This window comes from Aythya fuligula, chromosome 5 (genome assembly GCF_009819795.1).
Source record: "Aythya fuligula isolate bAytFul2 chromosome 5, bAytFul2.pri, whole genome shotgun sequence".
Classification (NCBI taxonomy): Eukaryota; Metazoa; Chordata; class Aves; order Anseriformes; family Anatidae; genus Aythya; species Aythya fuligula.
The window spans coordinates 49,186,398-49,213,890 of record NC_045563.1 but is presented as its reverse complement, the minus strand read 5'-3'; the positions used below and the strand labels follow the sequence as shown (position 1 = coordinate 49,213,890).

At 50.6% G+C, this 27,493-nt stretch overlaps 1 protein-coding gene across 1 annotated transcript; it reads right to left on the bottom strand.

Annotated features, from left to right (window-relative positions):
• Window positions 1-17,517: 17,517 nt before the first annotated feature.
• FJX1 (four-jointed box kinase 1) lies at window positions 17,518-20,041 on the bottom strand. The gene has a single exon (XM_032188892.1). It carries the CDS (start codon window positions 20,039-20,041, stop codon window positions 18,869-18,871), a length of 1,173 nt encoding a protein of 390 aa, XP_032044783.1. The 3' UTR covers window positions 17,518-18,868.
• Window positions 20,042-27,493: the final 7,452 nt, after the last annotated feature.

Here is a 27,493-nt window from a genome sequence, read left to right as displayed (position 1 = left end):
TCTTCCTTTCCCCACCAAACGGCATGGCCACCTTGAGCTACCACCTCCACGTACATGGTCAAATTCTCCCAAAGGTCTTATCCCCTGAGTCAATGAGGGAATTAACGCAGGGACAGGGGTCTTGGCCCTGCTGAAAACACACCAACAAGCGATCATGACACCAAATTCTGTTTTGCTCTCAAATTGTCCCTGTCTCTTTTGCAGTATAACTTGTTGGCTGCTCAAAAGGGAATGGAGAGGGATACCTGACTTAGCAATCAAGCTTCTTTTTCTTTTTTTTTCCAGTTTTGCCTTTTCTAAACGGTGCTTTAACAGATTTTTATTGGATTCTAATAATATACTAAAGTCTGGCTGTGCAAAGGAAGGCTTATACCCAACCTGAAGCTGCATCCCCACAAGACTGCAATCACTCCACTTCCTAGAAAGGAAAGCTCTCCCTTAAAAGCAGCAGATCATGTAATACAGGCAGAGAGGCACACAGCAGCTGCGTAAGCAACTGCAAGGCTGGAGAGGACAAACACAGAGGCCTTTGCCCCAACTGTGGTGCTGTAAAATGACAAACGCTGAGCAGCCTAGGGGAACGGAGGCACAGTCTGAGTGACTTCCCCAGGTCAGATCAAGTTTGCGGATGACAAGACGCTGAGTTCAGATCTCCAGGCTCGAGTACTTTGTTCTGTTGCTTTGCACCTCGTGCAGTCATTGACAGAGGGCAGGATAACCCCCTGAGCTCTTTTAGGTGCTGACACTGTAGGACAAACAAACTTCTCAGCTGCTGTTCCAGGCACTCATGAGAGTAAAAAGCAGCCAAAGAAAAACACATTCTCCACTCTCAGCAATTTCAGGAACGGTCCTTCACAAATATCAAGGATCATCAGTTTAAAATGCAGTTTAGTACCCTCAGAAACAAGGCTTCTAACACCAGCGTAGCATCTCGTTAGCACAATGTGTACTTTACCTTTTGATGGCCACTTGCTTGGAGTACCGGGTAGATTGGTGCTATAAATGAGGGTTAATGTATCACGGTCCTTTCTCAACACAGCTAAAGAATACTTCATTTTCTGTAGATGCTCAGCCAACATTTTGCATCTTGCTAGAGCATATCCATTTATTTAATATGCTGGAGCTGGTCCTGGTTTCTGTTCTGTGAAGTAATAAACCCCTGTAAGGAAATGCTACAGAAACGCATGCTCTAAGAGCATCTCTGCACAGCGGGCTTGCAGTGTGATGCTGCCCAGTCACCTTACAATTAACACCTGAAACATTTAAATGCACACATCAGACCCGTGCAGTTTAACAGTGTGGATGGAGGTCTGTGTGGGATTAGCCACTCCTTCTTGCTCTGCTCCACAGATGCCACCAAAGCACAGGTCTCTGGGCCAGCAGTGGGAAACCCTCCAGCATCGTTCCCACAGCCCCTGTTACACTTGTGTGCTCTTGTCCCTTCCCCACAAGCACCTCCTCATCCCCTGCTCACCTGGACCTGCTCTCAGTGCATACATCCTTCTGTGGCACTTAACCTTTGTTCCCTAAATTCCCGTGCAGTCCATCCTAACTCCTGCTGAAAAGCAAGTTGCTCCCTGCCAGCCTGCTCCCTGAGAGCTACAACCCCACACAAATTTCTTACTTATCTTTAGGGCTAACAGAAAAGATTGGGTGGAAAAACAAAACAACCCATCCCCACCTCAGGCAGTGCTCTGGTGACTTCCCTTTCCTTTGATGATTGCAATAAGGTACTTTTACAAGCATGGGAAGGGATTTATTTTCTGAATGAGCAGATTACGAGCACAGACAGTGACCGTTTCAGATTAAAGAAAGGGTGAAAAGTCTAGAGACAGTAGCAGATGAGATTAAAGCATAACAAGGCAGAGTCAGAGTTCACAAAGCTGAAAATACAGCTTCTACCAGTGCAGGAGAGCAGGCTAGTGAGTGTTTTGGGTATCATATTGACCATCCTACCTGGGAACAGGCCCAGAATACTGGGTCTTCCATCATTCTGCCTGCTAGTGCAGGCAAACAATAATGAAGAGAGATTTGTACATTATATCCCGCTAACGAGGTCTAGCTACAAGTGAAGACAAAAACTACACCACATATCCCCATCATTTGTTCACTTCTTGCTTACTCTCCCCACTAAATGGAATTCAAGATAATTCCAGAAGGGAAAATAGAGATAAATAAAATTTAATAACTACATATCCTATTTCCTCGTTGCAAATATTAGTCACTAAAAAGGGAATAGGGTGCTAAATGCATCCCTCTGCAGATGCTGCTGTTAGTAGTTCAGTCACACCAGAGCCACAGAGCTCTAAAACAAACGTTGAAGCACCATCTCTGACTGTGTGAGTCATAGCTCCCCATGGCTGTATCAAGTGGTAAAAAAAAAACACCCTTCCAGACCTCTTTGCTAGGTCTCTAGTTTCACTCATTTTTTGGACCACTATCCTCTATGGCTCATTCAGGCAGAGAAGAAAATCTTACAGCAGTCTGTGTGATTACACTGAAAACTGGCAAACATCTTCTGTCTGCTTTGCTGTTTCAATGAATTACACTATCGTCCAGTCTTTCTACGACCTAAAATATTTTCTAACTAATGCTGGTAACACAGCTGATTATCCTAGATCACTGTGGCCAGGTTCCTCCAATCCTTCCCCCATTTCACTTGATTAACCTGACATTCATGTCAGAGCATCTCATATGAAGAGGCTCTGCAGGTGTGGACACTGAGCAAACCACTTGTTAATAAGGAGTAAGTGCTTGCAGTGGTTATTCAATAAAAATGAAGGTTGCAGTGGTAACAGTATTCAAGAGCTAGCAGCAGCAGGTTTAACTTACAGCCAGGAATATTTAGGACAGACATCAGGAAGAGCTTTCTGCTGCTCAGGATAGCAACGGGCTTGCACGGGCTTCACAAGGACTTTGTGAAATTTCCATCACTGACGGTTTTCTGTAGCAGGTCGGACAAACATCTGCTGGGAATGGCAGATGCAAGTGATCCTGCCCTGAGGGAAAGGCAGACTTTGATGCTCCCTGTATCCATCTGCATTTTTGGTAGGTCTCTGCCTCCTGCTCCAGAAGCAGCCCCAGGATGGCTGCAAGCCCCCTCAGAGCCTGCCGAGGAGGCACAGGGGCACACTGGGGCAGAGGCTGCCGGGGAGCTACACGTACACCCCGAGGCAGCCCCAGCACTCCCTGAGAGCAACAGCTACCTTCTAACCTCAGATTCCTCATCAGCTGCTAAAAGCCAGAGAGAAACAACTGCACTCCAGACAATTGTGGAGGAAGTGGGTGGCTGGAAGTGACACGAGGAGCTGGGGGCTTTCATGCAGGCAGGCACTATTTTTAAGCACTGATGTGGAATCTGTTTGTTCTGCTCGGAGGAAATCCATCCCCCCATGCTGTGCCATGCCCACTCACTTTAAACCGAAAGACTTCAAACATCATCCATATCCTCTTTCTGGCTGCTGCTGTAGGACTGAATTTGTAACTTCTTCATGGGAAGCACGTTAGATCCCAGAGACTGTAAAACATTTTTTCTTCCCTTAAGAATTTCCCTCCCAGTTGCTTTCCACCAGCAGCAGCGCAAGAAGGATCTTCAGCACAGACTCACTGCTAATATTTTAATCACCGCATGAAAAGCACAGCTCACCGTGCCGTTTACTCCCCGCTCAGCTAACACAAGTGACAGAGCACTCGTGTTGATCTCGGTAGCAGGGTTTTTTCAAACAGGGGAAGAAAACAAAAAAGTAGTTCACTGTGGTGCTGTACCTGCTGTTACAGGAACCAGCTCTTCATCTGAGGACAAAACCACCGACCTGCTGCACCAGGCCCATCACCTCTGCTCCTGCCCAGTCAGACAGACACACGACCGTGTCACCGGTGAGGGAAGGCGCTTTGAAAAGCTGCCACAGTGTCCTGACCTCTCCTCGCAGGAGCCATCCGGCCACAGGCACAGCCAGCCTGACCTACTTCAGCCTGCGCAGCCGCAGCGTGCCCCCGGCATGGAAGTGGACCAGGATGATTTAAAAAAAAAAAAAATACATTTATATCCAGTTCCCTCTCCTCATCCAAACACAGCCTTGTCGATACTATTAGTGCCATTTTTCCTGTGGGAAATGCATTACTGATCAATAGAGTACGTGCTACTTTGTGAGCAGATGAGTAGTTGAATGAATTATGAACAGAAGGTCCTCCTCTTCAGCTGACATTATCCCTAACCCCTTCCTTTCTCTCTGCATAAATTCTGTGTGGCATCTTAGTGGTAAGACAGGGAGAGATCTCAGAGCCAGAGTAAGATTCATGATGAGATCATTATCTGCAAGTCAGGTCTCTGCAATTCATAAAAATTCAGGGTTAAGTCTCCTCTCCTAATTCAAGTCTGATCCTTCAGCCCAAACCAAGCACGGGGATGAACTAGGAGAGCGGAAGAAAAGACTGTCAAATATAACAATATGACACTCGGCTGCTTTATCACTGTTATCACAGTAAACTTTTATATGCAGCCACCGAGGGTCTTAAATTAAATGTCAAATATCATCTGGCACCAGGAGCACGAGGTACAGTCGCCTGCAGGGAAACGGAGCCTGACAGCTTGGCTCTGCTTGTCAAAACAGCATTTGCTTCATTCAGATCTTTGGGCAAATGAATCACCACTTGCCAAACAAATAGTTACTAGAACCTACTTACTAAAGCCTACAAAAAAGAGGTGGTGGTGATGGCAGGGAGTAAAGGCTTTTTTTTTTTTAATTATTCTATTCAGATGTTTGAAGATTGTTTTCTCCACTTGTACACTTGTAACAGAGGCACAGAAGAAGATAGAGAGAAGGTCCTTTTTTTTTTTTTTTTTTTTTCCTCCTTTTTTCCTTAAATTGAGGTTGATACAAGGTCATTAAGCGTTCTCCCCTTTCAGCTGGCCTATGTCCTCCTCACCAGTTAAAGAAAAGAAATAACCCAAGCTTATTTCCCTCTCAGGCAAGCCAGGAACTGTTGCTGCCTTTTTGAATCGCCTCCAGAAAGCTTGCCAGCTGAAGTTTATGAAGTCTAGTTAATTGCTGCAGCATATTGATTTCATGTTTGTGTGGGGAAATGTATAGCTACAGACACCCTGGCTGGTTACCCTCCCGGCGGCTGGCACAGCCACCCTGCTCCCTGCTCCTGCGAAGGAAGAGCTGGGATGCTCTCCTGCTGCTACTGCTGCTGCGTCCGGAGCCACAGAACAGCTTCCCAAAGCCTGCAGCTCTGCTGCAAAGGCAGATTGCAAGGAACTGCTGATAATCATGCAGATTTCACAAAACGCACGGAAGAGAGAAATCTAGTTTCCTGAAAAGCAGAATAATTTAGACAGTAACAGGTTTTCTTCAGCACCTGATTTTGTCAGCAGGGAGCTTTCTGTGCCCCCGCAGCCCCAGGGTACAGCCCTCACAGTGTACGGGAAGCAATGCTGCAAGCTTCTGTAGTAGTGGCTGCAAGCAGGAGGAGGACACAAGGTGAAAGCAGCAGGTCCCAGCTGGCATAGCTGGGCACATTTGCACGCCTAAGCACGTGCTGGAAAATATATGGTAATTACAGCTGCCTTTACTGACGCTTTAAGTTCATTTTAAGTGGGGTTTTGGGGTGTAAACTGGAAAGCAGACTTAGGGGCACCAGGAAACAGCTATAGAGTAAGGCACACCCGACTTGGAAAAATCAGTGGGAAGAACTGCCGTGGGCATTAACTGCCCAGTTGTGCTTTGATGTGCAGAGCCCAGGAAGAGTAGCATGCAAAACGCCAGCAGAGAGAGTCTCTGAAACTGTTGGCAGAAGCAGCAGGCTCCAGAGCAGGCAGCAGACAGCCTCTTCCAGCACAGGTCACCCGCTGCTGCTCGTGCCTTGGTCCATCTGCCAGAGAACTGCACGGGGCATGCAGTGCATCACGTGTGCAGCTACAAGGATTTGGTTCAAATGATCACAGAGCCACCACCACGCAGCAGTTTGCTGTTTCTCTGCCATCAGCACTGAGCCTCTCTCTTTCACTGCACGCCTTCTTCACAGACCGGCGAAGAATATGGTCTGGTCACATTAATTCTTGAAATTTCTTACTGAAAAGCCTTTCCCTGTGCCCTTGAAACAGCAAGCCCAGTACCAGCTAAAGTCAAGCATAAAAAATATTGGCTACAGGAGGAAATGGAAGAGAAGACTGAAAAAATTCTTGTGAAGTAGAAAATAAAGCAAGTTTCCACCAGGAAGGTTCTGTTTAAGCCACCTTTCTTCTCTCTCTGGCCTCCAACCTCCATTCCCTTCTCAAAATGGAAAGCACTCAAAAGGTTCTTTCCAGTATGAAGATTTATAAAGTTTTAGCAGCCAAAAGTGAGAGTGGAAATTCTAAATGTGCACAACTTCAAAATGTGGTACCTGCTCTGACCCATGGTCACCAGGCAGAATTGCTGCCCCGGTAACTTTTTAATTAGAGAAATAAAAGGCAACTTTGGGCACTGGGGGGTGGGAGGGTGGGTGTTTGTTGGAATCCTTCCAAGTTTTTAGCAACGAAAGGAAAGGCTGTGAGATTTATATTAGACAAAATCATAAATCTTCATCCACCCTTCGCAGAGTGCGAATGTTAATGCTAAAAATAACTACAGTGCCTGCGGGATTCAGCGTTTGGATTAATCAAGTCTCGTGGAGCTAGAGGGGAAAAAGCACTACAGGAACAAAGCGCTGAAGGATTTCAGGACCCAAGCATACAGGCAAGGACGCCGCATCCCAAGAACAAGCTGCCATTTGTTTCTGGCTCAGGCAGATGTTCCATAAGGATTACAGCAGGGGAAGGAAGAAAAAAAAAAGCAGGCAGGCACAAAAGCACATTGAGACACGGGTCAGGCTAGAGCAGAGCTGTCAGCCTTCCCTACCCACAGCATTAAAGCTTAATTAGCCCAAGATCTTTTATTAAAGTCCACGAAGCAGGACAGCACATCGAGGAGTCACATGTCTCCAGTCACAACTTTCTTCCCCATCCTTTCAGGTGTCTGGCATCGGCTTACCCCTGCTACATGATTTCTACACAGTGCAAATTTTACAAGCACTGAAGTACAACGCTCAACAGCTGAGAAGTGCAGAAACCATCATCATGGTTAATAAACGATCAGGGAAAGATCTATTGGGTTATCTTAGCTGGAAGTTCTGGTCCTGCTATACTATTATTCTATCCTGGTTTTTGCATCAAAATAAGGCGCCTAACTTCTGGTGTCCTCCTGAAATTAAGACAATTACTGACTGATATTTGGGAATTTTATGTAATGTTTGATCCCGTCACCTTTCAATCATGAAAAGCTTCTTGTACAAAACATTGTAATCTCAATTCTATCAATATGCTTCATTTCACAAATCTGCTGTGGAGTACAAGCCACCTTCCTTTATTACAGTTGCTTACAAATAGTAGTAACACTCAATCCCAAGACCTCAGTGGAAGCTCAACAGCCACACCATTTGATATTGCCATTATTGGTTTCTGGTTAACAAATTAGAATTTACTCTAGCTGTAACCATCCGTAGCTTTTGCTCCAATAGCAGAAACAGGATGTGGTACTCTGGATGTTGCACCTTCTCTCCTATTTCCAAAAAGACCTTCCAGGCATCTTTGTCGTATTGACTCCACCTGATCACATTATTCCTCTGAGACATTTCTAAGACAGTTTCTGACATTGCATGAAAAGTTGAAAACAAATTCTTTGACTTCTCTATGTTGTTCCAGTACGACCTTAGCTACAGCCTGGCAAAGTCTGGACCTTCCATGTGATGTTTGTTCAAAACAATTTTATAATTGAAGCTGACCCTTGAGGTAAACACTATGGTAAAAGTTCATTAAGTGCTTGTCTGCTGTTCAGAGAAAAAAAAAAAAAACAAACCCACAATTACCAGTAGCATGTTCATAGTCAGAAAATTGAAGGGGAAAATGTGACTTACCACCAGGCATATTAGAAGCCTGCTTTCTCTTTATTTCTGATTGGCAGGCTTAATTAGAGCTTAATGCAATGTTCGAATAGGCATTAACAATATACTACGCTTAGATCAAGGAGAATGAAAGGCAAGAGCAAGCAAGCAAACGTTCAAACAAGCAATCACTTCAATAACTTACTTCGGGGTCTGTGAACTTGAACTTTGGCCTTTCCACCATCTCCAGTGTGACCAGGCTCAGTGTAACATGCTCTGTTCTGTAGGGAAGGAGAGCAGAGGTCACTAGACAGAACTTATTTCAACTGTACAAAGCACAACAAAGATTCTCCGTAAACAATGGGAGGCAGCAATTTTTCAGCTTATTCTATCAGCCAAGTTGCAGCAAAACTATGAATACATTAGCCTGCCCTTGTGGGACTGCTTTTGTTCAGTCAAAACGACCAAGAAAGAATGAAAAAAGCAAGCAAGCATGAATTAAGAAAGGAAGAAAAGAAGAAAGAAAGGAAAAAAGGAAGAAAGGCTGCCAAGTGAACTGGGAGACCTGCTAGAATGAAAATTAAATGCAACTGCACAAGCAATTCATTTTTCTCAAGGCTTCCTTGCATAATTGTTACTAAAGCAGGGCTCTGAGAGATGCTCACGGATGCTCCACAGACACCACCAAAGTCGGTGGCTCAGAAGCTTGTGGGAGGCACTCGGTCCTTTCATGTACAGGTGTTAAATTTGCTCTCTGGAACACAAATTGAGTGCCTGACAAATTAATACTCTGCATTTATATTTTGATTTATTTATAAATGTGAGCAGAGAGAGGTTTAAGAAGTACTAATTAAGGAAGCAATCAAAGATGCATGCTTCAGGAGAGAAAAAGTGAAGTGTGAAGTACTTAAGGAATACCTGAAATATTTGCTTCCTTTGCTTCATCTACTCCCTGGAAAAAAAATAAAAAAAAAGTTACTCTTACTTGAGAGGCAGCAGCTTGCTGACAAATAGAAGAGTTGGGGCAGTCTAAGGGAGGCTTTTTGCAGGAGCATTTTCTGATTTTATCTACAGCGTTTAACAGAAGAGAATCTGAAAAATGTGCTGAGACCTTGCTAGAGGGAAGCTTAAATAACTAACCCCTGATTCAAATGCCTACATCCAAAAAGTAAATCCTAACCCCCCACCTAATCCTAAAGGCATTTAAGCACCTGCCTTCAAGAGAAGTGAGAGCTCCAGCTCTTGGTGTGCTGGGCCTCCTGGAGCCTCTCTCCTACTGACGCTCCTCCACTCTGCATAGTTATCAGCCACAACAGGGGAAACCCAGGCCCCTCATCAGAGGTATATTTGGCTTTAGAGTTGCCTGATGGCTCAGAGGCTGGGAGAAGCAATGCATACAGTAGGCAACTTTCTCAAACCTTGCCCCTCACAGACACCCCTTGCAACAACCCCCTTCCTACTCACATACTGAGGTGCAGGAAGAACACGGGAGGTCCTCTCTGCTCATCCCAGCCACCAGCCCACCTCCTAGCGAGATGACTGGGTTTGATCATCAAGCTGTGGTCTTTTTTGCTTTGTTCTGACACCAAAGGCCATGTTTTTTGCTTGTTGGCACGCAAATCTTTTGCTTGATGGCAAGTGAAGGTTAGTCATGGGCCCATGGGGGTGGTCAGGGCTAGTATAGAAGCCTTTCAAAATGAGCATGGGGCAAAGACCAGGCTACACTTGGTGCCTCACTGGAGACAAGGGGAGGTGGGGAAGGAGATCTCCTTACAAGAGCGCTGAGGGCTTCCAACAACAGCACCAACGTGTGGGTTTTTGGGTGCATCTCAATCAGCCCTAATAGCACATCTTGTGATGCACGGTGAACGCTCCTTCACCATACCACCAAATACTGTGACCTCCAGTCTTTCTCACTTCACAGCACTCATCTCTCTGTGGAACAACCCCTCTAAGCTCTGTTCACCAGCCAGTCTCAAAACAGTGCCAAATCCCATTTCACATGTGTTTGGTTTCTCGTTCACGGTCCCAGAGTTATCTTTCCTCCTGCCTCTGAGAGCTACCTCCTAAGTACAGAAACACTGGTGAATTTCCTCTGCTTCTTCGCTGCTTTCTTGCTCCAGGTTTGGCGGTGCCTGTGGCGTGCCAGCCCCCAGAGCTGCGGGTACTGCACCCTGCGCCCCGGACACCTCTTGCAACCAGCCCGTGACACAACAAGCACGAACAGCAGCAAGAGAGAAAATTTAAAAGCAGCAATGCTTTCACACAGGTGCCCCGAGTCACCAAACGAGGAAACCCTAAACTCCACCATATGGCACGCTGGCAGGATTGTTCCCAAATACATTTTTTTTTTTCCTAAGCAGCATCAGCGGCGAGCGCCCTGAGGGACTGCTTATACGCAAGACAGACGGCGGGATGGCTCCGACGAGCCAAGAAGCATCCCAGCGGTCCATTAACACACCCCTGCCGTGACCGATGGAGGCAGAAAACAAGACCATTTCTTCCTGATGGGAGAGACTGAAGGCAAAACCAGAGAGATTTATCCCCGGGCTCTACTCGACTTCGTCCCCAGCCCCTCCCTGGCGGCCCCCGCGGCATGGCCGGGCTGAGGCGGGGCCGGGAGGCTGCTGTGAGGCAGAGCCACGGCACGGCCCCACCTCCGCCGGCAGCCTCACACGGCTTAAAGCGGCGATATCGCGGCCGGGAGGGAAGGAAGGGAGGGTTATGGCTTCCCCACTCGTGATATTTCCCTGTCACGACAGCGGGGGCCGCCCGTGGCTGTGGCACATTGAGCCCCGTGGTGCCCGTGCCTTGGTGGGCACAGCGGCGGTCACTGTGCCACCCGGACACCAGTGCGAGCCCCCAAACCCTTGTGCCCCTGAGGAGTGGGCATCACCCTCCTCTCAGAGGCATAAGGGACCATCGGGACCATCGCGACTCCTCGGCTCCCCCAAATTGAGGCTCGTCACGGAGGAAGCCGAGGGCCCAGGGGAGCCGTCTGATGAAGAGCGAGCGCGTTTTTATGTGCTCCAAGCCCTCCCACCCAATTTTTCCCCTGCCGCCAGGCGGTCCACCCCTTTCAGCACGCATTAGTGAGTATCACAAGCCTATTGGAAAAAGTGCTGGGGATGAAAAATGAAACGCACTCTATTTAGTCTTCAATTAAGGAAAAAGAGTTTACTCCGTCTCTCTAGGGCAGCAAAAACTGGAGCAGAGTGCTAGGTTCATTGAACATTAATGATCTTTCCCTATTATGCTAAATTATTGTTTCCTAAGCCGCTGATCAAATACAATAGCTTTATTAAAGCCCATTCCAGTGAGAAAAAAAAAGAGAAAAAAGAAGGCGTCTTCCCACTGTGGTGGCTCCCAGGAGTGACAGAGCTCGGAGGGCCCAGAAGAGCGCTGCTGCATGAAGCAGGGGGAGCAGTGGCTGCAGGCACCAGCACGCTGCCTACCTCTAAGGGACATGTGGGGGCCTTGGGTGAGGAGCAGGATGCAGGAGGTCCCCCCAAAAAGAGAAAAACTAAATCAAAAAGGTGTTTAGCTCGTGGTCCGGGCGGGCCTGAAGTTTGTGCTCTGGGCTGCAAGGAGCAAGGGCAGGCCGTAGCCATGCGCTCCTGGGGGAAAAGAGAATGTGTAGCAAAAGGAGACGGTTTGGGTGCAAGCTCAGGAAGACAGGGCTGTGCTCTTCAGACAAACTTAAATGAAATGATTTTAGAGCAGGCCAGTGGAGGCCACAGTCCAGGGTAATTACAACGACAAATTGACGCTGTAATACAAGTATGCTGCTGCTGCAAGGAAAGGACATGGAGCCATGCCAAATACAATGGGTGGAAAAAATAGGGTCAAAACTAAGTTAGGGGAAGGCTGTAAATCCCCTAATCACCCATCCCCTTCAGCACCCCTCCTCATGTTTAAATACCAGGCTGCATCCCTGGCCCCTGCAGGATGAGGGCCAAGCAGGGCAGGCTGCCGACTGTGGCACTTGCTTCAGACACCCTGTGAGATGCTGAGGAGGGGAGGGAGAGAACCGGGTGCTGCTGAGCACACCCAGCCCAAGCCCTGCAGCACCCAGGGGGCACAAGGCTTGCTTTGTTTCAACAAGAGGCTTTCTTGCTAAGGGAACTTCAGTTTGCAAGTTGTTTCGCCCCACCCCAGCCCATCCATGCTGCAGTGATGGCTGGCGTTGAACATCCTGTTTGAAATCTACCTGGGTAAGGGGAGGATCGCTCGGCACGCAGCCCCGCATCCATGGCAACACGCACTTTACATATCATTTTATCCTGAACAAAGGGAAATTAAATACTCAATGTGAGAAGACTTCAGGTTTCGAGTAAGGAGGGGGAGGCAGGAGCAGGCTTTGCCTCCAGGTGGAAGCCTGCCGTACAGCATCCTTAATGCAGTGCACTTAAGGAAAGTGTTGATAGAGCAAAAGTGGAGGCTCTGTGAGGAGCATAGGAATGCCAGGCTTGTTTCAGCTGGCATGATTAGCAGCTTAGTACAAACTAACAGAGCCACCACTGACCCTCAGCAAACAAATATGCAAACAAGCCACTCTCAAAAAGTAATAATAGAAAAAAATCATCCTTCCTCCTCAAAAAAAAAAAAAAAAAAAAACACAAAAAAAAAAAACACTGAGAAAGGTCAAAACTTTATGCTTAGCACTAATAGCTTTTGAAACCCAATTTTGATCTGACTTCTACGGGCAGAAATCTTGAAAACCAGTTTTGAAGCTGCAGTGCTTCAAATCAGCAGAAAATCCTTGCTGTGGCCCTGGATACTGGAAGGGTTATTAACACTGGGTGATGTCTGTGACTGCTTTGGGTTTCATATCTGGTGATCTACAGAAGCCTCACCTGCTTCTCAGGTTTATAGTTTGCTACTTTGATGTCTTAATAAAGGTATATTTTTTTATTTTTTCCCAAACCCAATTATTCTGAAGTTGGGTTGAACATTAATTAAATTAGGTAGTTAACAGCATAAAGTGGCCTGATTTTCTTCTGCTGTATCCCATGGGTTTTATCTGCCCAAGCACTGGACAAGTAAAACGCATAAAACCCTACATTTCTTGTCTGGTGTAATTTTACACGAGTGACAAATGACGGCATGTCACAAGAAATGCAGGCTGTCACCGTGCACAGCTCCACTGCACCTGTGGGTACGGCTGAGGCTCGTAGCTGTAACCCTAGGACCGTGAGAGCTTCCCTTCACTCTGATGCCCTCCTGCTGTCCTTGGGGCATGAGGGGAAGTATGGATAGCTCAGGGACAGAGCTGTGCAGCCTGAGAAGGCAGCGGTGAAGACCCTGCTCTGCACACGGAGGAACTGAGCACTGGGGACCACTTGTCTGCTAATTTAGCTTCAGTAGCCCTCCTAACAACATGCAACGCGCCCTTGGCTTCTCCATTCCTGCTTTCCTATCTGTAATACGAGGGCAATAATGATCACACTGAAAGAGTGCCTGACTTGTCCTTGTGACGTGCTCAGAACCCACAGGAGAGGCTCTGCACAAGTGCAGGGCTTTGGCGGCACATCCTCAGCACTACCCCAGCACTGCTTGTGCTGCTCCCTCTAGATGGCACGTGTCGTTGTCATCAAGCATTATTTGTTATCTACCCATGCTATATCTCCAGGTACGGAGATGCTGAAGCTGCTTTCCTTACATTTGCCCTTTCCCAACAATTTCAGGAAGATAAGCGCACATCTGAAGCGTTAGAAGTCAGAATTCTGTCACTTCTAATGCACAGAAGACTCCATCTGGCACACCTATATTTTTCAGCCTTTATGCAAACTGAGAACTGAAATGTTAATGAGCTTTGTGAGTAATTCCTATCAGGCAGGGCAATTTTTAAAGCCGTTCGGTGAGCACACTTTGCTTTCTGGAAAGTAATTCTCTTGATGACCATGAGGATCATGTGCACGCTGATCACGGCCACGATGGAAAGAATCGGACGGAGATCATTGCGCTGACAGCAGATTGAGAAACAAGAAAGCAAGATGCACAGGGAAAAATATCCTAAATATTCTTTTGCAAAATACAGAGAAGAAAGCATGTTAATGATTTGTGTTTTCAGAGGAATGGCTTCCTTTCGAGGAGCACTGACTGTAGGGCCGCCAGCACAGCTCTCGCCGTGTCCCACTCACATGGGAGAGGTCTGGGAAATGAGACTGCTCCGAGCTGCAGCATCGACAGAACGTGCCTTGACTCAGATGAATAAAACAAGCCAAATAACCATCTAGACTGCTCACTGACAACTAAATTACATTTTTAATTTAGTTTTAATCTTCAGAAGCAATATTAGAAACATAAAGAAAGGATTTTTTTTTTCTCTTATGGAAAAACATGAGGCAACCCAGGAGCACCCGCTCAACCCAACTGTACCAGCTCCAGCCGCCCACCTTCAGCAAGTGGGAGAGCTCAGGGGCTCCGCATCCAATCTCTTCACAAAGCACAAGCAGAGGGCCTGGTTTCGGTCTCTGGTGGCTATAAAAGGGGGAATATCTCTGCTGAGCAGTCGCCTTGCTGTGTAGCTGGTGCAAAAGGAAGTAATACCATTAATATCCTCCAGATCTTTGCATCCAGGTTCATCCATAATGTATGGCACCTGGCTTTGCACCGCACTGTTAAAAACTGAAAAATAACTCTTTGCCAGATGAGAAAATCCTGTGTGTTTTTAACAAAACAAAGGAAACGGTTACGGTTCCTTAGCTTGAACATATGAAGGGGCACGGAAAACTTTGGGGATTAGGAAGGTGACCCAGCTAAACTAAAGCAAATTGCCTGGCTGTCGTAGCTTAAACAAATAAATAGGTGAGCAGGTCCCTAGCTCATCTCCAAGAAATCAGGAACAAGAAAAAAGAATTCACACCAGGAGCTTTAACCCATAGTTTATTAATGCACTTTCCCCCCCCGGCAGGACACAAAAAGGAAGCTAGCAAGACAGGCGCATTAAAAAATGATGATTCCTCCATCTGAAATTTACAGATATGCAGAAATAAGACCGCTTTGTCGGGGCTGCGATGGGGCCCTGGCACAAGCCCTGCCACTGGTTAGCGCATCCCGTGCTGCAGGGGGGTTTCCACTACTCCAGGTGGGTGCCCAATTGGCAGCAGGGGGGCTCAGGGAGGGGTGGTGGGGTGTGTGTGTGGGCACTTCAGAGGCTGTTTTGCTTTCTGTGAGATATCTTTGGGAATGAAGCCTTTTAGCTGGATTGCAGCTACAAGAGGAAATCCCCACAGTCCCCACAGACGATGATGATGCTTTCGGGGCACAGCAGGAGCAGCAAGTGGACTCTCCCAGCCTCACCATGCCCCGGTGCCCAGCCTGCTCCTCACACAGCACAGCGGTGAACTCCCCAGCCTCACACAGCCACAGGTGCCCAAAGGCTGGCAGCGTCCGCTCCTCCAAACAGCTTGGGAAACCCTGGGCTGGTACGTGCTCGGATATGAAATTTTATATGCGTGCTTTATGACACTGAAAGTGAGCTTTTTAATGAACTGCTCACAGCTCCGAACTAGGGAAGGAAGAGCATTTCCAATGATGTCCAGTGTTATTTACCCAAAGTTATGAAATACCTTGTGTCAAACGCTGAGGGCAGTAAGGCCTGTTGAGCGCACATAACACATGGAGTGACATCCATTAGCGAGGCACAGTGAGTTAGATCAAACCATTGCCAGGGGTGCGGTGATATTTGTTAAATGCCAGTCGAATCAGGGCGAAAGACTCTTAGCAGCCAGGAGTCACCACACTGGGAAGTTACTGCTGCTCAGGTCAGCAGCGCCCGTTTCCAGCGGTGAGAGCTACGCCAGCGCCCAAGGGGCGAGGGAGGTTTCTGGGTTGTGGCCAACACTGAGCAGAGTGGCTCTGAGGAGCACTCATGGTTTATGTTGTGGTAGCAAAGTAGGAATAACGTGCAATATGGGATTAAGCCCCGACATGATCTCATACCCAAGCTAGTCCTGGACCACCTAGTATGCCGGTGAGAAAATTCTCAGAATTATTACCATTAAAATATGCACTGAACTTCAAAGGGCAACCAAGCCACAACCACGGTGCCGGTGATGGTAAGAGCATGCTGTTTGCCCAGTAAGTCAAAGCGTAACCAGCTCCCTTTTCACTTTCTTCCAGTTATTCCCAGAACCCGTGAGGGGGCTGGCATGGCCCCAGCTGGGTAGCAAAGTACAGCAGGAACAAGTAAATGTGTGAGCAGGGGGAGCCTCGCCTGGAGAAAAGCACCACGGAAGCTCATCCAGCTTCAGAACTCCTCCGGACCCCTGCAAAAAAGACGTGAGGAACGTGCCCTGTGAATGCCAGCCTTGTGGGCAAGCTCCTGAGGAGCAGCCACCCCCAGCCCACACCCCTCCCTGGTGTCCACCAGCAGCAAATTTGGATGCTGCAGGAAGCCCAGCAGCATGGATCCTCCAGCGAGCTGCTAGCAGCGCGTGGCCAGCTGCTGCCCTCAGCACCACTTACAGCTCACAACTTCCAGGGCTGCAGGTTGTCTCTCTCTAAAGAGAAGCCCTCCTCGCCTGCCCCGCTGCTGGGTGCAGAGGGAGCCACAGGAGATGCTCAGCATTAGAGTGGCACCAGCGAGATTTCAGCGCAGGAGAAGCCCGATGGGCCCCCAGCCCTTTGTTCTGCTCAGAGACAGCCCGGGCTCAGGCAGCGCATCGAGCTGGAGGCACGCGAAGAATGCGCCAGGGCAAGAACTGACAAAGCTCTGCTTGCCCCAAAGAAGTCACGCAGCAGAAAGGTGGTTTCCTTAACGTGACGGTGATTGAAAGATTTCTCCAGCACAGCAGCAGACGGTCTGCAGCAGAACAAAACGCAGGAGCTCCGCGGCACAGCATCGCGATCCCTGCTTTGCCCTGGCCTCTCTTCCCCCTGGGACGCGGCTCCTCTGGCACGGTACCTCCAGCATCACCGACCCCAAACTACACCGCTTTTCAGCGCATACCCCACGTACAGCTCGAATTTACCGATTGACAAATAGAGCCCCGCGTTTCTTCTTGAAGGGTGTAATTATCTAGGGTCTGGCTCTAAAGGCGCTGCAAAGGAGATTTATTCCCCATTAGCCATCAAAAGCGGGGTCGTGCCGATACTTGTAGAAATACTCGAGCAGAAACAAAACCGGGGAAGTTTGCGGCACAGCAGTTTGCTCTTCACCGTGGCTTACAATTTGTACCAGCAGTCTATTACTTAAACGCGTTTTCATTAGGTGAATGCAACAGAGCTGCTGCTTTTGAGTTACAAAGTAAGGCTGACAAACAGCGCTAAAGAGGAATTAAGAATTACACAGCTAAATTGTGCATTATCATGTAAATGGCAAGGGAGCGTCACATGGGGTTCTGGGCATTGTTCAGAGAGATAAATGCACCAAACTATAAAAACGAGTTCAATAGAGAGCCCTGTCAGTTAAGCACTTGAATGAAGCGAGTCCTGGAGGCTGCTGTAGCATTTTAAGATAAATACACATATGCACAGGTTGCAACATCTAATACAGCTAACTAGCGGGTAAGTTAAAGCTGTTTGTAAAACCCTTGTCCTACTTGAACAAGCAAACCAACCAACCCACAACACGCACACCAAAGGAAAACACGGCAACAGCCAAAGAAACTCGTCTTGGTGTGAAGTTTAATCTAAATAAATGAATATTAACAGCCCGAGGACCCCCACCAGCACAGATGAAGGCGCTGCTCTCGCTGAGGTCCGGGGAGGCCGGTGCTCGCCGCGGGAAGGCAGCAGCCACCACCTCACATCCCCGCGGCGTGCTGCTGCCTCAGCACCAGGGGTTACGCTGCTGCTGCGTTACAGAGGGATGGGCACTGGCATCTGGGGCGCAAAGAGGATTAGCTTGTCCTTTGTCCCGATTCCGGCTGTGTTTTGAGCCAAACAATTGCCTCTTCTGTGGATTCCGGCACATAAGGAAAACGCAACAAGAGATGCAGATGCTTTGTTTTGTCCACCCGCTGGTGCTGCTTTGCTGTACCTTGAACAAAACTTTTGTAGAAAAAAACAACCCACACACCTCTTTTAGGAAGACTGAAGAGCTCTCCTGTTCTTCACTTTGGCCTCAGCCCCAGTTGCAAAGATAGACAAAATGGAAACAGAGGGCGGAGAACCAGTGCAAATGCCTCCCAAAAGCACCTGGCAGCTCCGGGGAAGCTTTGGGTACCTGCTGTCAGTCCAGTGACACTTGAAGCAAGCCATGGTATGAGGCTGGGACACAGCCGGGGCACCCAAAGGGGCTGCCAGCCCCTAAGCCCACACCACCTACATCAGTTTTCTGAAACCAGCTGGTGCTAGTAAAAGCAGATCTTTTCAGGCTTGGAAAAAAATACAACCAGCAACCAAACCCCACGAACAAAAACCACCAGGCAAGTCTGTTTAGCTGAAGCTCGGTGCAGGAAGCAGCTGGGAGGCAGCGGGCCGTGTCACTCAGTGGGGCCGGCGGAGGTGCGCGCTTCCCTTTCCAGGCTCGGGCACACAGTTGGGACAAAGGAGGCGAAACATCGGGCACGCTTTGCCGAAACATCAGTTTCTTTAGTATGTTACAGAAAGGCTTATGAACATTTATAATGTACATAAAAGGCAGACTTTGTAAAATAAAAAGGTCCTTTTTTTTTTTTTTATAAAAAAATTAAAAAGTCAAAGTAAAGTGCATGGGACAGTTTCGTTCTCCGCTTTCACTATCACATCCAAGTCTTGGCACACAGCGATGTGTCTGCAGCCTGGGAGAGCCTCTTCCGTCCCCCACGGTCACGTTACGGGTCAAATCAAAGGATGGCGACGATCACGAACACACACTGGGGATCCGAGCAGTCGAACCAGGAGCGCCCACGACACAGACTAACAGCTACCGGGACGGGGGCTTTCTACACGCTTCCTTCTCGGCGGCCACATCCAGCAACCACCCCAGGGGGGGTCCCCAGCCCGGCACCCGGCTTCGGGCACCCGGCCTGGGGGGTCAGAGCACGGCGGCCTGCGCGCGGCAGTGGGCGATGTGGCGGTGCACGAAGTCGACGCGGGCCTGCAGCAGCTCGGCCTGGCGCTCCGAGAGGAAGCCCAGGTGGGCCCAGAGGGGCTCTCGGGCGCGGTACCGGCGGCGCAGCTCGGCGGCGGCGCTGCGGCGGCGGTGCAGCTCGGCCACCCGCCTGGCCGTGCCCTCGCGGAAGACACAGACGGAGCGCAGCAGCGGCTCGTGGTAGGGGTCCCAGACGGCGAGCAGGCGGTAGCCGTGCACCAACCCGGCCTCGTTGTCCATGAAGACCAGCCCGCCGTCGGGCCCGCGCAGCAGGTTGCTGGTGGCGCGCCGCATGACGCGCGGGTCCCACTGCAGGCTGAAGAGGTTGCTGGCCAGGCGGTCGAAGTTGGCCGTCAGGTAGTCGAAGAGGATCAGGTCGCTCCACTGCACCAGCTCCACCAGCTGCGCCGCGGGCAGCCCACCCAGCTCCGCCGCCGACAGCGCCCGCGGCCGCCGCCCGCCGCCCGCCTCGCTGCCCCAGGGCGCGGGGGCCACCACGGCCGTCAGGTTGTCCACCCAGCGGGTCAGGCTGACCACCGCGCCCTCGGCCCACAGCGAGCCGCGCAGCTCCTCCCGCACCGGCTCCCACTGCCGCCCGCGGGGCTCCACCAGCGCCAGCGCCATGGGCGGCAGGCGCTGCTGCATGCCCAGCACGCCGGCCAGGTGGTAGGACAGCGCCTCGCCCTGGATCTGCTCCGGGCTCACCCCGTAGCGCACGCAGGCCCGGCTCCCGTCCGACAGCCTGGCCAGCCGGTTGGAGCTGCGCCCGCAGCCGCCGCGCTCCAGCGACGACACCCGCGCGGCTCGGGCGGCCGCCGGCCACGCCGCCGCCTCCTCGGCCGCGAAGCCCCGCGGCACCCGCGCCTCCAGCTCCCGGCTCCAGAAGATGCCCCGCCGCACCGGCGCCGCCCGCCCGGCCGCCTCCTGCTCCTCCTGCTGCTGCTCCTGCTCCTGCTGCTGCTCCCGGCCCACGGCCAGCAGCGCCCGGAAAGTTTTCTGCCCGCCTTGCCGGGGCTCGCCCCGCTGCGGGCCGGGCGCCGGCGGGGGCAGCGCGCAGAGCCCCAGCAGCGCGCCCAGCGCCAGCAGCCCCAGCGCCGCGCGGCCGCCCCGCTCCATGCCGCCCGCCGCCGCCTCACGCCGGGCCGGGCCGGCGCTGCCCCATGGCGGCGGGGAGCGGAGCCCGGAGCTGCGAGCCCGGCTCCAGCCCCGGTCCTAGCCCCGGTGCCGGCCCGGCGGCAGCCCCGCGCCCTGTGCGCCCAGCCCCGGCTGCGGGGGGCCCCGCGCCGCCCCCGGCACCGCCCCTAAAAGCGGCGACGCGGAGCTGGGGCCGGGCCGGGCCCCCCCGACCGCCCCCCGTGAGGCGCCAGCGCCCCCCGCAGGGCCCGGGGCCCCGCTGCAGCCGCCGCCGAGCGCGGAGAGCAACAGGAGGGGCTCAGCGCTCGGCCTGCTGCTGCCCTTGCCCAGGGGGAGAGCTGGAGCTGAAAAAGCCTCGAGCACGGATGAGGGGCTGCCAGGGAAGCAGCGCTGGTTCTCCCGGGGAAGGGTGGGACTCCTGGAACAAGCTCTGCTGGCAAACACACGGTGTGCAGGGATGCTATGTGCTCGGTGCCGCTGTACGCTACACGAGCATCCCTCGCTACACAGGCATACACTGCACAAGCAGCCCTCGTGGTGAGGCGTCCCAGCGGCTGAAGGGCAGGGTTGGCTTATTTCCTTGGGAGGCAGGGCTGGAGAAGGCATTGCGGAGCAGGGAGGTGAGCGTTAGGGACCTTGCCCTTCAGGTGCGGGGCAGTTTCTGGAAGTGTTTTACAAATGTGTCTCAGCCCGGAGCAGGGAGACTTGGGAAGGTTTTCTATTCCTTGGGCTCTGCTTCTGGTTTCTCAGAAAAGCTCCCTGCCAGATGGGGCTCCTGAGGTCTTTTCTTGCAATCTGAAGCACCATGTAGGACACGAAGCCGAGCAATTTCCATATACAGCACAGATCCTATCTCCCCGGTACCCTGCCTCTCCCTGTTCTTAATATCTGTGACTCTGCCTTTAATATCAAGGCAATAAATGAGGAAGTGCTTGAGTTCTTGAGCCTGGCTCTTGTAAGCGTTCACAAGACTTGTCAGGTGCCTGCCGATGCTCAGCCAGGCAGGGGATTTGTTCTCAGCCCTGCTAAAGGTGAGCTGCCAAGATGAGAGGTGATGGGTGATGCCCTCAGCCCCAGGGTGCCCAGGAGCGGGCTCTTGTGACAGAATTGGACCCAAACGCTCTGCCAGCAGCAACCCTCGCACCAGCTCAGCCCCGACAGAGGCAGATGGCTCAGCCAGGAGGATTTTCCACGTGAGCATCCAACGCCAGGCTATGGCCTCGCTGCTGGTGGTGTGGGGGACACCCTCAGCTGGTCCAGCCCAGCCAAACCGTGCCATGTCGAGCAGCTGACTGCAGCCTGCAGTCCCTTCTGGGGACGGGCGTCTGTATCCATTGCACAAAGCACATTTTTTCCAGGCCAGGAAGTAAAGAGGCTCAAGGAATGCTTTCAAGTGAAATTGCTGAGGCAATTCAGGGAGATGAAAGGTAATCACCGTGTGAGAGGATAAATAATGCATCGGGTGCATGCCCCTGCTTTCTGATGGGGCATCCTGAGGGGTCAGGTCCTGTCGCCGGCAATTTTCATGCCGTATGCACTGATAGCAAATCTTCTCTCCTCCTGGCTGCCAAAACACGTGAGCAGAGAAAACTGCTCAGTGCTGCTGCCACATCTAGCCCAGGCACCTGCCCTGGTGTAGCGTAACAGAAGAGAGAGGGGAAACCCCAAACCGGTGTCTTTCTGGAAGAGAAGAGCCAACCACTCTGACCACAGACCTCCTGAGCCACCCTGCAGACCCATTAAAAATGTGCATCTTTAGATAGATACTGCCTTTAAGGATGACTCTGTCATCTCACTGCAAACAGTGCCCCCTTCCCCTCAATGCCCCCTGCAGGCACTGGACAGCCCCGGGATGGGCCCAGCTGAAGGCTGGGATGGACCAGACTTGCCTGGAGAAACGGGGCCAGCCTAAAGGCAGAGTTGCTATTGCTAGAGGAAGTTAAAAAATGCTCATAAAATGTTAAAAAATGCAAAACTACACCCAGGACACATCTTAAACTTTTCAGCAAGTCCTAAAAAGGCGCAGCTTTTGCAGGGCCGGTGAAAGAGCTCTGATTAGCCATGAGGTAACAACCCCAGCTGCACCAGCATAAGGCCAGCGGTGCGGCTCTCTCGAAGCAGTGCAGGGAACAGGGCTGGCTTAAATAGTGAGCTGTTTTCCAGGCCCCTGATAACCTCTCTCACTGCGCTGTCTTCAGGGGCAGCAGGAGCCCCTCCAAGGACAGAGGAGCCCCTCTGGCTGCCAGGAGCACAGGGGAAGGCACAGAAGAAAGCAATGTATGGATTCCCTGGACCTTTGCTTTAATTTCCCCGGCCTTTCCCCTCCAAGCAGGGACCCTCTGTCCCCATGCGAGGCCGGGTGGTGGGCAGCAGGGAGTGGTGTACCTGTCTCCCCAGGTATGGGCCCATCTCTGGTGCTGGTGCGCTCCTCTCCTCCCTGTGGGGGCCCTTCCTGCCCCGCTTTCTCCAGCATTTTTTGTCCAGTTTCGAGTGACTCGGGTGATGGGATTTCCACCTTGCAGACGTCTCCGCTGGCAGCCTTGCCTGCGGCTGCGATTCCTATTGTAATACTTTTCTACGCATTCCAGCTGTTAAGTTATTGACCGGCGCTCTCAGTCTTCGCTGCAGAAAATAAACAGGGTCTGCTGTGGCCACCCTAAATTGAGGCTCACTGCATTTATCACCTTGGGTCTCACAGCCGCAGGGATCTCTGCGTGGTCAATCCTGCAGTGGTGACATCTCTGTATGGAGCCCTCCTGCTGGGGGCTGAGAGGCAGGAAAAAGAAGCCCCCCACACCTGAGCCTCGAAGCTGTCCCCGTTTCGAAGGCCCCAGCTCAAGATTCCTCTGTGACCGGGGCTGGTGACATTGAGAAGTTTCCCTGCTGTGCACTCTACATCTTAATGTGACCCATTTAAATTTCTAAGCCTTATTAAACACGACATTAACATTCAATAAATGTCTCATTGATTACGTATTTACTTATCTGGTATTTAACTAGCATTCTCTTAAGGACTGAATAAAGAGAAGGACGGAAGAGAGCTGCTGCGTGGGATTTAAATGGCAGTGGGCAAGTACCCTTCAGAGGTTAAGGACTGCAGGCAGGAGCCAACTCTACCCAATATCTAAGCGCCATTTTTTATTCAATAGGCTTTATTAAAAATGCCATAACACTTTTTTACATCCAAATGTGTCTCAGCTCCTCCAGGAGCCTCAGGCTGGCGCAGGCTGAGGTGCGAGCAGTGGACGAAGCACCTACCACATGCGGCACAACACGTGGCTTTCGTCAGGAGCAATGAAACAAAAAAGCACGGGAGCAAGTCTCTTACCCAGCCTTTCTTGCACCCAGCAGTTTGCCAGACAGGTGGTGCCAGGGCTGGTTTCTATGGCTGGCCCTGCTGCGTTTCCCTGCCACATGAGGGGAGCCACGCAGCGTGCCCGTGCCGCAGTTTCTGCCCTTGCAGAATGGGGTGCTGCAACCATAACTTATCTAGTGACATCTAAAGCAGCCTCTGGGTTCTTCTGGACAGCTGGGAGCAGCTGGGGGGCTCTTGAGGAAGTCAGCACAGCAGAGCTGTGTTATTTCTGTTGTCACTATTCCCTGACATCGCAGTTAACTCCTGATTTGTGTAGCCTTCTCACTGACACCAAATTAAAGAAAGGAAAAAAGCAGAAGGGTCTGGGGAATACATGAGCTTCCCCAATTCCTCCATCCTCCATCCAGCCGTGGTTCATTCAGCCCTCATCCCCGCTCTGCTCCCTCCTGTCGCATTTGAGCTCCCCCAACCTGTGGGTGGAGAGGAAGGTCAGCACGGACCTTACAGAGAGCTCTTCTTCCTCTGGGAAACCGACCAATGCTTTTGTTTTGATTTATCCCAGTTTCCTTGCAAACGACTTTCTGCCTAGCTGTCAAACTTTCTGTAAACACTTTAGCGAGAGTCATGAAACAAATCCCCCAAAGAAGAGAAAAACAAACACGGTCATGAGTTACTGAAGTCAGCTCTCTCTTCCTCCTGCTCTTTGTTAGCCATCGCGGGAGCTGACTTTCCACTGAGTCACAAAAAAACAAAACAAAAAAAAAAAAACAGAGCAAGGAGATAATAGGAGTCAGCACCAATGAGCAAAAGCATCATGGAGAAAATAACACCTGCTCATTTTTTCAAGCTTTGCAGTGGGTGTGAGCAGACCCTTCCTGGACTCAGGCTGTCCTAGGGCTGAGCAGAGAGCAGCCAGCAGACCAAGCCCCCTGTAGCACCATCCTCTTTCCAGGAGCTGCAGCACTCCAGGTCCTCAGGAGACCCCATGAGGTCTTTGGGATCTTCCTGTCTCCTGCTGCCAAAGCCAAGGAAGGTGCGATACTCGCTAGGTGGGAGGGTGATGTTCAGGCTGTGCGGAGACAGGCTCAGATGGGCTGTCTTGTGAATTCTGCTCAGGAAGCAAAATAATATTTAATGTGCAACACCCATCCTAGCGGCTTGATTATGTTCAAATGTCAAGGTTGAGTCAAAGAGTTTCTACTCCGGGTCAAATGCTCTGGAGTGGATGGAAGTGGTTAAAATGTCATCAACGTACAGCCAGGAATCACCAGTTAAATCCAAGCTGTTCCAAGATCTATTGTTTTTAGTAGAGCTCGATGGTCACGGTGCCAGCATAGAAGCAAAGAGCTCAGCTCCCTCACGACTAGCCCATGTCAGCCTTCTTACCTCCCCAGATGAAATCAGGTCAAGGGTGCAAAGACAGATGAAACTTTTCATGCACGTGGCATTGAGTTAAAAGGAGCCCCAGAAACATCAGGGCAGAGCAGGGGCTGCAGGGTCGTGTGTGCAGTGTGTGGGGAAGTCCAAATCTCGCAATCAAAGCCGGACCCCGTGGTGGGAGCTCTGCAGGTCGGGATGTCAGCTCTGACACGGGACAGCGACTGCCTCCCGTGCACACACGCGCTGCGTCCAGAAGCCACGGGGAGCCGGGAGCCAGCTGGGACATTTCCTGGAGCTCAGAGCCCCTCACACCCCCTCTTCTTGGACCGGGCCGGCCGTGCTGACAGGGGTGTAATTGGCAAAAGCATGACATCACCCAGGGTCTGCGACTTTAAAATAAAACAACAGCAGATGAAATCAATCCCTGCTCCAGGAGAGCTGGCTGCTTGCAGCGCTTCCCTTCAGGCAGCCGTGGCAGGATTTTGCTATTAAATGTCCGAGATGTTTCTGTTGGTGAAAACCAGAACATTGAATTTGGCTTGGCCATTAGCACTGCAGGTGAGGGGGCAATTAGCTGGGCAGTGAGGTGGGCTGGCGAGGGGGCAGGAACAGAAACCCTCCGCACCCTGGGGCTGACAGAAGGGAGCTCAGGGAAGAGAAGGGCACCCTGCATTGCCCCCACCCTGCATTGCCCCCACCCCACATCACCTGCGGGGCAGCAGCAGAGCCCTGCACCAAGAGGAAATGTGAGGCAGGGATCTCCCACATGCATCTTCCACACGTGGTTGTATGTCTCTAATCTTTGCGAAATTATGCATCATGGATCCTTATTTAGGACCCTCTTTAGGATCCTTTAAAATCCACCCTAGGATTTTGCATGCGGCTTAAGTTTTTCCCAAGTTGTGATTTGATTTTCACAACCACAGTTCTGCTGCGCAGAGCCAGACGGCACTGCTTGAACACGCATCTTGATTTTCCAAATACTCTTATATCCCCATGGTATTTACCACGGGCTCTAATTTGACTTGCCTGGAAATGGGCAGGTTCACTAGCTGCCGGGGAGCCTGGGGCAGGATGAGATCCAGATCTCCTTGCTAAGTGCTCACTCTCCTCTAGTTACTTGATGCACTCCGTGTTGGCCAGCTGAGCAGGCTTCATTACAGATCCTGGCAAAGCTGGAGAGATGCAATGCCGTGGGCCATTCAGGTAATAAAAATCCCAGCTGGGAATCTGTCGGGAAGGTCAGGGACTGTGTCGGTCTTTTGTATGGCTGCCCTACACATGCACCTGTAACCCTTCCCCTGCTTTGGGCTGCGTCAGGACTTATCAGCCACTGTTGAAGAGTTTCCATGGGGAAGCCAGGGCACTTGGCTGGGCTTTTTCAGAGCTGTGGCTCTTTGCTGCTGCTGCAGCGAGTTTCTGCACGGTCACACAGAGCCCTGGCAGCGGGGCCTGGGGATGCTGGCTCGCTGGGAACAGTACGGCTCATCAACCTTTTCTGCCTCCCTTGCCATGATTTATTCAGCTCCCTCAATCTTGCTGCCATCAGCCCTCTTTTCTCCTGGGCTTTCAGGAAAGTTCAGATATGAGACCTTCACCCTGAGGATTTTATCAGTTTCCCCTTTGCCAGAAACATTTTTTCCTTTCATGTGCAAAGTGAAAAGAAAAAGAAAGAAAAAAGAAAAAAAAAAAAAAAAAAGGATTCTAGCACTAGTGGTAATAAAAATAAATCATGGTAGTAGGGCCGACAAGCTCTTTATTGAAATTCCTTTCTTTCAAGGGTTTTGCCTGTGCAGCAACATGGCCCACGAGTATAAGACAGGAAGTATTCATCCAAAACCGCAAGAAAACACAAGTGGGTAGGAACCAGGAAAAGCATTCGAATTTGGCACCACGCTTCCCATTTGAGTCTCATGAAAAGCCCTTGGATTTGTTTCTCCTTGAGGTCCACGAGGCTCACAAACAGAACTGGAATGAAAAAAGTGTTCAGAATTTCACACAAAATAGGATGTTATAAAAAAAGCACTGTAGAAAGTGTTCTGTTTTATGTCACAGTATTGCTTCAAACTTGATTTCCCCCCACTTTTTAAATTATTTGCATTTCTTATGTAATTTCCTGATCCGTTACTGGTATGCACGGCTGCATCTGATGGACTACAATGACATAATACAGTAGCTGAAATGCTTTATTATTGGAATGTAATTTAATAGAACACATAATGTTAATAATTAGCGGTAGCTGTTACTCGGAGCCAGTTAAAGCTTCACGCCGTATTCCCCAGAGCATTTTATCTTATTCTTCCAATCTGTGCTGCAATGTGACAGATTGACACTTTGCGCAGCATAAATAATGTGTGTGCCAGGGTGAGTCAATAGCAATGATTTGCACGAAGCAGTGCTAACAATGCTGTAAGAAATAGCTTAATATTAGTGGTACTTTGTGCTTAGCTCATATTTTCCATCCCTGTATCAGCAGACACTTTACTACGGCAATTAAATATCCATTCATTACTTCTGTGTTCCGGATAGGCGAGCAGAAGCTCTGGCCAGCGTGGTGATTTCAGGGCAGCGTTAATGTCTGAGTGCAAGGAGCAGACTTCACTCAGTTTTATTCTTTTGTCTCAGAGTCACTGCACTCAAGCACAGGATATCTTCTCTCAGCTGCAGCTCAGCCCAGGACCTCACAGTGGGTCAGCACTGCTGGTGGGGCTGGTGGCCTCGGCCCTCTCAGGCAGGTG

What these genes read in the sequence shown, in the direction of transcription:
- FJX1 (XM_032188892.1), bottom strand. Translation starts at nt 20,041, where the DNA reads ATGGAGCGGGGCGGCCGCGCGGCGCTGGGGCTGCTGGCGCTGGGCGCG.